The following is a 15,708-nucleotide window of genomic DNA, read 5'->3' as shown; positions in this document are numbered from 1 at the left end:
TCTTTGGATATCTATCAGCTATTTTCTTAAGTTTTTCTTTTCTTTCCTAATGTGCTAGTGGAATTTATATGAAATTGACTTTGTTCTCAGTTGTGATATCCATTAAACCAATATAAGTATTAGTTTCTTGTCATTTTTTGAAGTGAAATAAATTTTCACAGAATCTATTCTCATTGAAGAAGTGGCGTGTCATAGGTACATTACTAGAGAGTCTATCACTTGGAGCTAGTGAGTAGCCCACTAATTTAAAACAGATTTTTGGAGTGTTTCATTGATATTCCTATTAAAAGACAAAAATATGTTCTTAATGAAATACTAAAAGATAACAGTTTAAAAGTACCTAAAAGTTCTTAGCAAAATCAAATTTGTTTTCTATGATTCTGTATCAGCCAGGCTTTTTATTCCTCTAACAGATACCTGACATAAATGTTTAAAAGGGGGAAGATTTTCTTGGGCTCTCTTTTAGCAATTGCTATCCATAATGGCAAGGGGGATGTGGAGCCTAGCAGCTCATGGGATGTCAGCCAGGAAGCAGCCAGCACTTTTCAGCTGTAATCTTTCTCCTCTTTCCCAATCTATTCCATTTCTCCCAGCCTATATAAAATTATGAGGTAGATAATTTTGATTTGAAGATACTTAATATTTAATTGTAGCTCAGTTATGTTTGTGACTCGCATTTAAAACTTTTAAATATACATATATTACATGTCTTCTGCCCTTGGCGAGAATCTTAACACTTGAAATTCACTTGGATACATAATTCAGAAATGAAAGGCAGGAATGATTTTGCTTTCAAAAAAAGACCTGGCTTCCAGGGTACAGATTGCCCTGACCTCGGTGGTCACTTCTTCCAGGATGTAAGTGATGCTCAATAAAGTCAGCCAATCAGTTTCATTGTCTTGTATGAATTGTGTTCGATGTGTTTAAAGCTTGGCCTGAATGGTCAGGTACAATGAATGGCAGTACAGTGACAATAGTCTATTTTCTTGCACACTTTGCTTCCCATGAAAGTAAGTAACAGTGAGATCCATTAAAAGAATTCGGCTAGCTCACATGGCAGAACAAAACAAATGGATAAGTGGCATGATGATCATCATGGGGGATGATTCTCTGCTTTCACGGTAATTCATCAGGAGCATTGGTGACGCTCTGCTGCCCAAGCCCCCATGTCTCTATGTGGAGAGAGTTCTGACAAGAGCATTAAAAGGTGCTTCGCTCTTTTGTCATTGTGGGTTTGTATTGTGACCTATATTTCTGAAAAGTGTACTTCTTTGTATTTCCTGTGTCCCTCCTCCCCTCCCCCATCCACCCTGCTGTAGGTCCTGAACCTGTTTCTGGCTTTATTACTGAGTTCCTTTAGTTCTGACAACCTTACAGCAATTGAAGAGGACACCGATGCAAACAACCTCCAGATTGCAGTGGCCAGGATCAAAAGAGGAATAAATTACGTGAAGCGGACCCTACGTGAATTTCTCCTAAAATCGTTTTCCAAAAAACCAAAGGGTTCCAAGGATACAAAGCGAGCAGTAGATTCAAACAGCAGAAAAGAAAACTATATCTCAAATCGTACACTTGCGGAGATGAGCAGAGATCACAATTTCCACAAAGAAAAGGATAAACTGAGCGGGTTCGGGAGCAGTATAGACAAAAGCTTTGTGGATGACAATGATTACCAGTCCTTTATTCACAATCCCAGCCTCACAGTGACTGTGCCAATCGCACCTGGGGAATCGGATTTGGAAAACATGAACACTGAAGAACTTAGTAGTGACTCAGATAGCGACTACAGCAAAGAGGTAAGGTCACCTTACATATATTGTTGCCTTAACAGTTTGTAGATAAACTAACATTTGAGATGTCTGGTGTTCTCTGGTCTAACGTTGGATATGCCGAGAGACTGTGTGTGTGTCATTTCAAACATCTTGCTGACCATTTGAATAATATTTTCTTGTTCCTTTTTTAATAATTCATTTAGTCCAGTTTAGCTAACAGCTGACCTTCCCATCCTCCATCGCTTTCTTGTGGCCATGGTCTTCGTCGTCACCCTGAAATTCCCTTATCATCTCCATCACTATTACCTGTACACTCCCTTCCTGTCAATTCCAACTGGTCCCTCTGCCTCACGTCTCATGTAATCCTTGAATGACAACTAATTTCACTCCAATCCACTCCTAATCATGTGCTTCCCATGATAGAGTCATCCATGGTTTCTGAAGTCTCCTGAAGTATGCATTACATGTAAAGCTTCACACTGGAGACTCAAGCAGTTTTGACCACCACTACTTCTTCCCAGTCTCCTCCAAAGCCTTCTGAAAACAAGTAAATTTCCCTGTGAGCCATAAACATTTTGTATCTGTGTTACTTTGCTTGAGATTTCCTTCTGTGGACAAATTCTGCACAAATGTTTAAAATTTGAATCTAAGTTATTCTGTAAAGTCATTAACTCCTAAATCACAGCTTCTGTGAATGCATGCAAAGCTCTCCAAACACTTACCTGTTGAGTTCTTCCTAATCTCTGCTCTAGTCGAGGGAAACTCATCTAATTTTGAGTCCTATATAATTTTATGTCTCTCTCTTGATATATTATTTAGATTTAAATTTTCATTTCAGGAGGAATTTGGGGATACATTTAATGGTTCTGTGAGCTAAAACAGGAACTTTAAAAACACAGTTGTGTCTTCTTTGCCCACCTCAGTCTATGTATGTTTAAGAAACTTAATGTATATGCTGACTATATTTCATTTATGTCAAATACAATGACTAAAGTCCGTCACTAATTATTGTCTGCAAATAATTTCCTGTGATTTTTTATAATTTTCTTGTTTTATTCACATTAGAAATTATTGAATAAGCATTTATAAAATATCTTCAATCTGTTTAAACCTTTCAAGACTTGCCATCCATGAATTTAAAGTCAATATATCAAAAAGTTATGTGGCATAATAGACAATTCACAGTCAAATACATATATATATATATACATATATACACAAACATAGTCAATGTAGTACATATATATCATGATAATCAATTACTAAGTGAATAAATGATTACATAAATATGAATATATATCACTAACTAAACAAATAAATTGTTTTCTGATGGCCAAGTCAGGAAGAAAACCCTTTATATATTTTAAATTTTTTGAGATGGAGAAATTAATAGAATAGTATTAATTTCAGCTTGCAAAAAATCCCACTCCATAAACAGCTTTTCAGTAGCATATCTCTGAGCTTAGTCTCATATGTAAAAGGAAATTAACTCAACAACCAACTGTTTTCCTAAAAACAATGGAAGTTAGGAAGTCTCAGTTGCCTGGAAGACAATAACTATCTAAAATGATCCTAAAATCCTAATTGTCAAAGAAATTTATGATCGAAAAAATCAGCCAAAGCCATTTGAAGTTGCTTATTAATATCCAGGATGATTTAAAAAAAAAACCTGGCCATTTTTATTTTGTTCAAAGCAAGTGGCTGAATTTATATGGGTTACCTTTATCCCTGAAAAAATTCTTTTTGTCTCTGCAAACAAGGTAGACCTACATCTTTTGAGGAATGACAGCCAACATTATCTCTGTATTCCTAGTGAGTCAGAAATCTGGCTTTGGTCCACTGTGAAAACCCTGGGTTCTTTTGCTTCTGTTTTCTCCCTCCCTGGGAAGTGTACTCATTTTCTACCCTTAAATGTCTTTGAGATAATGATCAGCGTGTTCCTAGTGAGGGTTGATGACGCTAAACAGACTGTACCTACTACAAAGCAGCTCTAGTTCCACGTCAAATCTTTCACCAGTTCCCTATTTCAAAATCTACATTTTGACCAAAGGGATGGAACACCTCTCTCTCTTGCTTTCATTTCCCCAAAGCCCTGCTCTTTGTGGGCTAAGTGTTATTTCCAGTATATTTCATAGACATTTCTATCCTTTTCTGTGTCGCTTCTCACACAAGCAGGTTTGCTGGCCGAGGTATACAATTAAATGAGTACAATATTCAAGTCAAAATATTCCATGGAGAAACATCTTTCCAAGGAATGACTCAGCAAAGTATCTTCGTCAGTTCTGACTAAATGACTGTCAATAAAAGGTCATATTTGTCTAAAGACACAGTTCCTCTCTGAGACAGAAAGGACATACAATCATCTACAGTGTACTTAGGAGAGTACACGACCACTGCCTCTCATAATGCAGACAATGGGTTGATAGATCTTACTCAGACTCCTGGGGGGTTGCAAGGCCTACAAACACTCTCTGAGCAGTCACACACTGCACAGATGTTTTCCAGCAGCAATGAGTGGCTTCCTCTTTAGAAATCTCAGAGGAAGCGTGGGATGAAGCCATTTGCTCAATAAATACATTTTTCAATTTACTCTGCTCCAGGAATTACGCTGCACTGCTGAGAGAGAGAAAAAAATCTTACTTTCTTTCAGCCACGAAACCTGACTGCGTGGGTTAACCAGCAAGTTAAAATATAAAGGGCTCTAGGTGAAGACTTGTAAGGTTGTGTACTGTTTTAATGACGTACTAATAGTCTAGAGCTTCAGAAACACACTCAGGGATGCGGATCATATTCCTTAACAGTTCTTGACTGCAGAGTTCTGGATTCAAGATGCTGAGAACCAACTTCAATCTGAAAACTCTAGGGAAAGACCCCACCCACGCTGTTGCTTCTAAGCCATCTGGTGGTGGATAGCAATCTCCTTCAGAAGCATCTCCACAGCCTACTTCTGCCATGATGTAGTTAGTGCCCACCATGAACTTAACTTCTGTCTTCTTCTGCCCTCTGTAATTTCTCATGAGACCCACAGTTTTAACTTCATCTAACAAGACTACATGTTGTTGAAGATTATTCCAAACAAAGGAACACCTGAAGGTGTTCAAAAAATAAACAAAATAAGAGTATATAAAGCTTAAAAATAAGGAACTGTAAATATTTAACCATTTTCTTATCTTAAAATTCAGTTTTATATATATTAATAAAACTTAAAGAAAAAAACTTTAAAAATAATTTTAGTCTACAAGTATTATATTCATTTTAGTTGCCCAAACACTATGCAACTAAATAAAATTATTTCATCTAGTACTTGAAATCATGTACAAAAGGGATGAAGTTTATTATTTTCTATGACTGTGTATCCAACATTCAGACAGGTATTTTTTTCTTTCATAAATTATAGTCATTAAATATTTTGTTCCTTTTAAATATCTGATTTTCAAATTGACCTTAAAAGTTCATGTACATTAAGTAATAATTGATTAAAAAATAGTAAGATCATTTTAATCTGACAGTTTGCAGTTGTGATAAATATGCAGACCATTGCAACATAGACAGAGTAAATATATTCTATACCAGATCCTGTCGTATCCCTTTGAGGGCCCCCAAAATAATTGATGTATGTCTTAAGGCTGGAGGAGATGGCCCATGAGCCAATCTGACACACAGGGGTAAATTCAGTAGCCGACTGTGCCACAGAAGGAAACCGCAGGCCTCATATCACACTCATATCACACAGCACTCATATCACTTGCCTCATCCTTTCATTTAACTCTCCACTCATTCATCTGCTCAGTATTTATTTCTGTAAACCTGAAAGCCATCATCTCTAAAGGGAACATGAGGGGCATACCTGATAGGAAATGCATGCGCTTTATTGATTCGATAAAAAGTTACTTAAATTTTACGTAATCAAAGTTAAATCTTTTATACCAACTTACCGTAATGGTTTTTAAATTGTTCTTGTTTGTATGTCTTTAGACTTTATCGAAGCTTTTTCTCATCCTTTCATTAAAGGGAAGTTTCTAGTTTCACTTAGTATTGAACTTTGTAAAGTATTATCATCCTCACCAGAAAAGCTCTTACTGGCTAAATTTCATTGTTTGTTAGTTCATATTAGCGGGTGCTGGGCTTTGACTCTGCTCTTGACGCTTTAAGTTCCTAAAGGAAGTCACTCTTCTAGAAAATTAGACTTTGATCATTTCTTTTTCTCAGTTCCAAACTCTTTGAAAAGTCTTTCCATCTTTAGTGGACAATGAAATTTTGGTCTGAAATATCTAGCTTCCATAGGTTTGCAGTACCAGTTTTCTGCTGTGCTGTGGAAACTCGTGAAGCTAGTTAAACATGATAGCTAAAAGTTAATGGGGAAATGCTTACTTTAGAGTATTGTTCTCACATTACAGTCTATTACTCTCACCCAGTCCACGGTGTATATAATCCATTTCTAAAACATTGCTCTCATTGAAGGACAAATAAGAAAAATTGCTTAGTATTTAATAGTGTAAATGTTGATTTGCTGAATAAGAGAACTATAAAACTGAAGGGTTGTTTTTATGTCTACTTCAGTGACATTTCATTTATTTTTATTGTGTTTCAAATATATTACCTAATGGTGAATCCATAGCGTGTGTTTCAGACAGATACTAAGTTTCTCCTTGCAGGTTTAAGCCCTTACACACTGTTTGTCACAGCTGACTGCTTCCTCATGCTGCTTTCCCAGCTTCAGAACCTAACCTTCTCCCTTCTGCAGGGGTAAAACCACAGTGGAACTCCCCAGGATGCAGCTCTGTGCTTTAACTACCCAGAGACACATGTGACCACTTTTACACAGGTTACCTAAAACATCATACATATACAATGTTTCTTCAGTGTCTTGCATGCTGCTTAGCTACAAAATCTTTCTGCCTGACCCATTGCAAGAAAATAGAAAAGCATACAATTGTTCCATGGACGAACCTACTTCACAGCATGTCGCTGGGGGTTATTCCATCGTTCTTTTGTGACGTTCTCAATTACTTTCGGTGTATCTTTCATGTTCTGAACTGAATTCAAGTGCATGATCTATATGACATTATGGGATGGATTATAAAAGTAAGATACCATAGTAAATGACCTTTTAAATCATATTTAACGTCAAACCACTCACAGCTTATAAATTGAGCTTATAAATTAAACCAAAATTTAATGGGAGGAATATTTTAGACGTTAACGTTAAAATCATATATAAACGGACCATTTTTTCCTAGCTCTGTATTCACAGATAGAAAAATGAAGACTCAGCATTTCACTGCTTTCAGAGTGCGTATCCAGGAAAGTAAGAGCACAGCCGACGGACCCAACATCTAAGTTTGAATTTTGAGCAATTTTGAAATGATTTAGCAATGACTAGCACTTTATTTTTATAATCAATTCAAAACCTTAGATTAGACATGTTTATCCATTTTTAAACACAATCAAGTAAATGTTAATGAGCTATGCCTACCAAGGAGAAATAAGTGTTTGAAATGTGTCGTTTAATTCTAGAAGTAGTATCACCCACTGATGAAAGTCCATTTCTGCTTCTACACAGAGCTGCCTCTGCTTCTAGTTTTAAAAGGAGATAAGTGAACACTTCAGCTCTGTTTCGGTGAGACAGAGACACTTTTGCTAAGGTTATGAACGATAACATAGGTTGCTTTATCTAAATTCTCTAAAACTTATATTTCAAATATAAATTGTTCTGACATCAAGAAAAATTTTTTTAGTTTTAGTATAATCTTTGAAAGACTGAGTAATAAAGCCATATTAAGAATCTTGCCTATTTTATAATCCAGTTCATATTTTTACTTTCTCTGTCATGTTGAAATGTTTGTATTATTTGTTGTCCATTGTGCAGTGAAGAAAGCAAAGTATTATCCTGAGACAGTCACATTCTAGAAACAAGGACACTAACAATTTACAAAGAAAAAGAAAAAATAAACAAAAACTCTGATATTTTAGTGTTTTGTATACATGAAGTTATTGCTTATAATTAAAGGAAATATTTCCATTTTCTCAATTGCTAGTGATTTGAATTCAATGATCTTGAAGAAAACTATTTCACGATGTAATCAATATCCTTCAATTAGATCATGAATAAAATATGCATGTATAAAGTAGCACTATTATAGATATAGTAGAGCACACAGTATTTCAGAAAATTTTCAGAAATGCACTTACATGTACTTATATATGTACACATAAATATAAATGTTGCTTACATATATATTTATATTGTGAATTTATAAATTTTTGCCAAATAAATGTTATAGAAGATGCAGTACGTATCAAGAAATTATATTCCCAGGGATGGAGAGGTGACTCGGTGGTTAAGAGTGTTTATTTCTCTTCCAGAGGGTCTCTATTGAGTTCCAGGCACCCATGTCAGACTTCTTATAAATGCCTACAACTCCAGCTTGGGGGATTCGATGCCCTTGTTCTGGGCTCAGAAAGCATTACACAAATATGCTCAAATACAGACACACTTAAGTACACATACAATGATGGTTTAAACTGTAGACAAAGTAAAAGCAGAGCCTCTCACTTTCACGGGGTGCCTTGGAATATGATGCTTTGGTGAAAGACTGTATGAAAGTTAAGAGAAACATTTTTCATGAATGAAAACTTTGTATTTTGCATTGTAATTTCAATATTAGACATTCATATGTTGAGAAAAATGGTAATTATTCTTGTCTTTGACATTTTCCCACCCTGATCTTCACTTAGGGGATGACGAAATTGTAAAAAAGATACAAATCATTTGTTGTTTTTTTTCTTTCTGATTTGTTTTGCATTTAAGAACAATATATAAAACAGTTTGAGAGCCAGGTAGTGGTGATTCACGCCTTTAATCCCAGCACTCGGGAGTCAGAGGCAGGCGGATCTCTGTGAGTTCGAGGCCAGCCTGGTCTGCAAGACCTAGTTCCAGGACAGGCACCAATGCACCAAAGCTACAGAGAAACCTGGTCTTGAAAAAAAAAAAAGAAAAAAGAAACAGTCTATACTTACACCTCACATCTTCACCTTTGCTTAGCTTAAATCCTTGCTAACCCACTTGGAATTTTCCACAGGTGTCCGTTGTGGTAAATGCTTTTAGAATATTTTTTTTATCAATAGTCATCATGGTCATTCTTTGATACCACACGGAAACCTTGAAACTTTTATTAGGAAAAGCTCCTCCCCTTTTAGTTATTATAAAGTTTGAAGATTTCACTACGAGATCTAGAAAAGAAATATGCATCCTTCAAACTCCTAATGTTCCCGCATGTTGCTTTTGTTCGTTCATGCTTTTAGTCAAGATCTCACCGTTTAGTTGTATCAGCTGTTGTATATTGGATATAGAGTGACCTTGTAGAAGATGCTGAGGGAAGTCAGGACTCAGTAAGTCGTTGGCTTTATTTTAAATCTTCTTGACAATGGCTAAAACTGCCCTTATGATTTCTTTAGCATCTGAACCTACATGCCATGTTGACTGTGTGAGTTATTACTGCTAATAACTGAGTAGAAGGCTGATCCTTGGGATGCTAACGAATCTTTCTGATAGCAGAAATCTTGAAGAAAAATAATAAAACAAAAAGGGACACTTACACTATATTAGTAAAAGAACAGGACTTTTACTCGCTTATAATTAAGATGTAATGTATCATTTTGCTGCAATTTTGTTGTTGTTGTTTTTTGTTTTTTCGAGACAGGGTTTCTCTGTAGCTTTGGAGCCTGTCCTGGAACTAGCTCAGACTCACAGAGATTTGCTTGCCTCTGACTCCCGAGTGCTGGGATTAAAGGCATGTGCCACCACCATCTGACATTTTCTATAATTTTTAAATATGTTGAAAATATTCTCCGCTAGTACAAATGACATAAATATCTAGACATGGGGAATTCTGTTGACTTTGCAATTGTCTAAGAGTAGCTACAATATTTTTTTAACTTGTGGCATCAACTTTTTGAAAAAAAATAATAATCTTGAGCATTTTATTGGTGGTCAGAAGAAGAATAGAGATTCAAAACTCTAAGTAGGGTAAAGAAACTCTTCCATTCAAGATGAAAGCAGGGGCAGCAGTGTTATTGATCACTCTGGTCTTAGTGGATTCAGTAAGTGAGGTTTGCATTGTTCTGGAAGGAATGACAGCAGTGGAAAGCCATAGGAACTGAAAGACTAATGAAGTGTGCTTTAGATTGACCTTTGATCCTTTGTTATGAACTTTACTCTTCTACAGCTTAATGATTCATGGATTCTCAACTTAGTCATCTAAAAATTGAGATTGTATCTAATAAAGTGTTTTCACTTGTTGATACATAATGAACCTTAGCTTATCAATAATGTCCCACACACATGTTCCTTTATAACAAGTCCTTTCTTTTCAATTTGCTTCTCTCAACCTTCTTGCTTTCCCTAACTTCCCACTGTTTTCATAACAGGGTAAAATAAATTTACCAGACCCTGCTACTTAAACAATCTATCTTTCCTTGTGTGAGGCAAATAGATCCGAGATGTGTAATTATTCTAAATGTAGCAAATATCTGGGATGTCTTCTGTATCATGCATACTCTGAGAAATGTTGGGTTCTGCGTTTTCTACAGTGCATGCTATGCATTCTCTTGTTTTCTGCTTTTGAGTGAAAGATTGTTGTCTGTAGATAGTCATACTTGGAAGTTTATGGAACAAGAAAGAATCAAGTAGTAGTGACTGTTTTCCATTCTATCATGAAGTAGTCTTTTGGTGCTAATGTCTGTGTTAGATTTAAAAAGTAATAAATGTGTATGAAATCAATATAGGGAGGATTTTTTAAAATATGGTGCATATGTAACATGTCTTTCCTCACATTCAATGTAATGAAAAACGCAAAGGCAAATGAAAGAGAAAACTGTGAAATTTAATAAATCTTTTGGTTTTAACATATTTTCAATAATATAAGAGGATAGGTGTATAGTTGTATAGCTATACAAGTTTAAAATGATGATAAAGATGCATTCCCAACCACAAGTTTTATAGATACACAGCGATAGATAGATAGATAGATAGATAGATAGATAGATAGATAGATAGATAGATAGACAGATAGATAGATAGATGGATGGATGGACGAACGGACAGATGGACAGAAAGACAGGAAGACAGAGATAGATAGATGATAGATAGATAGATAGATAGATAGATAGATAGATAGATAGACAGACAGACAGATAGACAGATAAATGATAAATAGGTAGATAGCCAGCAGGCAAGTAGGATAGAGATGAAGTTGTGTGTATATATATATATGTGTGTATATATGTATATACACACACACACATATATATATATATATATATGTTTTACATTACCTATTTCGATAGAGTTGAGTGAAGGAGAAAGTGGAGATGACTTTTGTTGTATAATTCTGAATCAAGTGCATATTTCGTAGAAGGAAAGAAGTACTCTTAAAATGCACTTGTAGTCAAGTCATAGAAGAAAGGAAAGCTAATTTTGGTAAACTTTATAACTGATCTTAATAATGAAAGCCTAAACCTTGTAGGAATAACATATATATTGAAGTATTAATTTAATAAGATGTTTCTAATTCTTCACTCTGGTTATTAAAAAGACCACCAATAATCCATGCCTATTTTATTGATGACTGATGTGTGATTATTATAACAATGAAGGTAAAAAGAACTTCAATGTCCATCTTAAAATTCAATACTTCAGATGAAACCTATGATATTAATACAAATTTATTGTCAAAAGAATCATTGAACGGGAGTATCTTTTTTATCTTAGCACCTTTATGTGCTTAAACAATTCTCCCAAACTTAAGTTATCATCTTAATAAGGGAGTCACTGTCGTGATAAGTGGTGGGTTTCCATTTTCATGTGTCATTTAGCAAATGAGGAGGAGAAATGAACTCTTCCATTGTGAGATGCTCTATCCCTCTATAAACTAATATTATGAATTTACCTGAGTTTTGCTAAAGTTACTCTATGTACTGTATCTGAAACCTTCTGTGTATGTGTGTATATGTGCAGACATACTACTCGATCATAAAGTTGGGGAGGGGAACTCGGCTACATTATGATCAGCAGAATGATCATAATGACGAGTTCATTGCTCTCCTGTGTGAGTCTACCGTGTTTAATTCCATTGACTTTTTGTTTCAGCATTTGCATGTGATGCTCCCTTAAGTAGCCACATCTTTTGCTTTCAAAAGTAATACTTTATGATCTCCTCTTCCATGCAATAAAATCTGAGATTAAGATGCGTGCTGTCGGGTCTTTAACATCCGAATTCCAATACGGTTTACATTTTATACTTGTCTTGTTTAAAGACTTTCTATTTATAGCATCCTGCTACCTATTCTGTCCTAAAAATAAATAGAGCATATTGGGATATTATCGTACAATTTTTAAAATCCCAGCTACTTAAAATCTTTGTCTGGCAACTATCGACTCTTCCTTTTTTAGTCATGCGGGATTGGCAACTTGTCACTTTTGTATTTCGTTCCCCAGAGGTAAGTTTTCCCTAAAAAAATTACTTCTCATAAGTCCATAACGAACATAATATTTATGGCAAATAATTTCTCAAATTATAACGAAAATAAAAAGCTATCTTTTGCCAGCTTTGTCCAAATGCCTACTTACTGGCATTATAAAATTAATTTTCTGCAGGATGTGTAGATAGAACGATCGATTTTAGGTATGCTATAAGGTAACTTGATCTCAACATGTGTTTCTATGTTCTTATGGTCATCATACTGTTAAACATTTTCCATGACACTTTGCATGACTGGTCATTAAATGAGGCTTAACTGTCATATTTAAACATTCAGTAAATGACCGGTTTGCTGGGGGTGGTGAATTCCTTTTTAGAGACGGAACCGGTCCAGTTCCTCTGAGTGCAGCACAGTTGATAACCCTCTGCCAAGAGACGGAGAAGAAACAGAAGCTGAGCCTGTAAATCCAGATGAGCCAGAGGCATGTTTTACAGATGGTAAGGGAAAAACTGAAACTCTCACATTCACTGATGTTTTGAAGTTTGTCTTAGTTCATAATGCTACAGGGAACTATTTGCAAAATGGGGATTTCCTATTCTTCCAAGCATAGCTTTCTATATAAGGGCCCTCGTATGTATGAATTCTATTGACGGTAATTTCCAGTGTCAGGACATCTTTACTCGTGTAGGATCTTTATACTTCTCACTTTGGAGCCTTAATTCATATTACCAGATGTCATGCTTAGTCTTCTACAAGTGTAATGAAATACCATGACCGAAGGGAAGTTGAGGGAGGGGCTATTTCAGCTTACAGTTCCACATCACACTCTACAGCTGAGGGAAGTAAGGGCAGGAATTTATAGGTCAGGAGCCAGGAGCCGATGCAGAGAGCATGGAGGAGTGCTGCTTACTAGTTTACTCCTCACAGCTTCGTCACCTTGCCTTCTTAAAGAACAGGACCACCAGCCCAGGAATAGCACCCCATGCAATGTGTTGGGACCATCTCCCATCAATCACAAATGAAGAAAATGCCTCCACAGGCTGGCCTACAGCTCAATCTTATTGAGGCATTTTCTCAATTGAGGTTCTCCCCTAACTTTGTCAATTTGACTTAGAAATTAGCCAAGACATTAGGATACAGATTAATAGACAGATGTTGCTATGATCTTTTTCTTCATATATTAGAATGATTCATTACGATGAGGTAAATAATTTGATATGGTTTACTGCTGTGTATCAAACTCACAGCCACCCTAGATTCAGAGGATGCACAGCATCCCACCTTCGCTTTCCTTTACTTACACCTTTTCATTTTCTGCCATACTAAACTGTGTAGTTGTAATTGTCATTGGGCAATCAACCAGCTCACCAACAAAGACATGGAAAATTATTACTAATGTTGAATGCTCTGCCTTAGCTCAGGCTTGTCTCATTAACTCTTTTAACTCAATTTAGCCTGCTTCTCTTCATCTACATTTTTCCTCAGGGATTTTTTTTATCATTTTCTTTCACTCTGTATCTTCTATTTTCCTGCTTTCTCTGTGTCTAGATGGCTGGCATCTCTTTTCTTTCTTCCCACAAACCTAAATTCTTCCTCCTACTAACTCTCCCTGCCCAGAAGTCCCTCCTATACCTCCTCCCTCACGGTTAGCCATTCATCTTTTTATTAAATTAATCAGATGCCTTAAGCAAACGAGATAAAGCAGCAACACAAGTTTACATAAATAAACAAAAACAACAAATCTTTACCCAGTTAAACAAACGTTCCACAACATAAACAAATGAAATACATCTTTATATTAAAGAAATACAACTCATCTTTGCATAATTAGACAAATATTCTGCAGCAAAACTTTGCAGTACTCATGTAATGTTCCAGGGATTTTACTCAAATTAAAAAAATTCAACAGTGTTTGAGGAAAACATGCAATGTCATCTAAATAAGTATTATATGATCTAAGTAAAACCACAAACAGAGGGCCAGGCAACAGTGCAGTCTAATAATCTAAGGCACAGACTTTGAGTTCTAATGGACCATCTCTAACAACCTCTGAGAGTGAGCATATTCTTAAAACATGCAATTTCAGATTTAAAGCAGAGTAACAATAACATCTTATCATGTAATATTGAAGTCTTCAAATGGCAGAATGCTGATGAACCAATTAAAGGAACATTAATCTTGTTTTTACTCTAACCTTTTAAATGTTTTCATGTATTTAAATAATCTTGCATGGAAACTATGCTAATACCAGTGCCAGGAACTCACAGTCTACTAATTGGATCACTTCCACCAAAGTTCTTAGAAATCACTGACTTGCTATTTGGCTCCACCATTTCGTAGGAAGTACCCTAAGGCATTAGTACATTAAGCAAAGACACTGGGAAATAAAGGTATCTACACTACACTGATACACAGATTTTTTTAAAAAATATTCATTGAATTTATTTTATATGAGAAATAAAAGAGCATTATAACCTGTCAATATATTTTGTGTTTACAGGAATTAGTGCTTTGAGCATTTTCATGAAGTTCTGTTAAGAGAGGTTAAGTTAAAAATATTTAAAGTTTTCATTCTGTCAAACCAGCTGGTAGCTGTCTGCAATCTCAGTAATTGGGAGATGGTGGCAAAAGTATCAGGAGTTGACGGCTTAACTTCATGTAGTCTGGGTAACAGGAGACCATGTCTTAAAACAAAACAAAAGAATTGCATCCAAATGTATGACTTCTGTCTTAACAAGTGATTTAACAGTCTTGTAAAATTTGTACAGTCGCTGTCAAGATTTCTCTTGTGTAGTTTAGGAATGACACTTACCTAAAATTTGAGTATAATTGGAATGAAATTGAGCTAATCAAAGAATTTAACTCTTTAAACTGGAGTAGCATTTGGCCCCAGGGAATATTCTGTTGAGAAAGCCAACAGAAAAATCAAAGGAAGCAGAGAGATGCTAAATTAAATTGGTGCTTTCACCAAAGATGGGTTGGGGGATTTTGTTTGTTTGCTAGTTTGTTTTGTTTGTTTGTTTGCTTGTTTGTTTTGCTGTTCATTGCTCGAATCTATTCATTCTTCTCTGACTCCTACTTTCACCTTGCTGGTGTGGTTTATCAATTTGCCTTCTGTCTTTTGCTTCATTCTTTCTTCTTATGTCATGTCTTTCATTAGTTCTATGTGTGGCTTTATAACTTTATAACTCAAGGCTTTCTCCTCCTTCCTTAGGTGTCATGATGCTATTCACTGTCCTTAATGTCTTAGAATCAATTAATTATGAGTATGACCAACCAAATAATAATGGGTATGACATAATTTATGGTTGTACTTGCTTCTATACTGTACTCCTTTGGAGTTATTCAATTAGTAAATTATGTCATCAGAATCTGAGTTAATGTGTAACTTCTTTTTTAAAAAATCATGGGTTTTCTGCTAATTTGGGAGGTGGAGCCAATTTATCTTCTTTTT

At 35.5% G+C, this 15,708-nt stretch overlaps 1 protein-coding gene and 1 long non-coding RNA gene across 3 annotated transcripts in view; one reads left to right on the top strand and one right to left on the bottom strand.

The window, feature by feature from the left end:
• Window positions 1–15,708, bottom strand: part of LOC148118722 (uncharacterized) — a 90,902-nt gene that overhangs the window by 20,328 nt on the left and 54,866 nt on the right. The gene's annotated exons all lie outside the window — the stretch shown is intronic.
• Window positions 1–15,708, top strand: part of Scn9a (sodium voltage-gated channel alpha subunit 9) — a 142,595-nt gene that overhangs the window by 100,785 nt on the left and 26,102 nt on the right. For both annotated transcript variants that reach the window (XM_087900030.1, XM_087900029.1), the window contains exons 17-18: window positions 1,320–1,796; window positions 12,631–12,751. In XM_087900030.1, the coding sequence (XP_087756156.1) occupies window positions 1,320–1,796; window positions 12,631–12,751 (598 nt within the window). The remainder of the gene's footprint in view (window positions 1–1,319; window positions 1,797–12,630; window positions 12,752–15,708) is intronic.

This window comes from Myodes glareolus, chromosome 21 (assembly GCF_982192425.1).
Source record: "Myodes glareolus chromosome 21, mMyoGla1.1, whole genome shotgun sequence".
Classification (NCBI taxonomy): Eukaryota; Metazoa; Chordata; class Mammalia; order Rodentia; family Cricetidae; genus Myodes; species Myodes glareolus.
The sequence above is the reverse complement of the archived record's forward strand: the minus strand, read 5'-3'. Positions and strand labels throughout refer to the sequence as shown.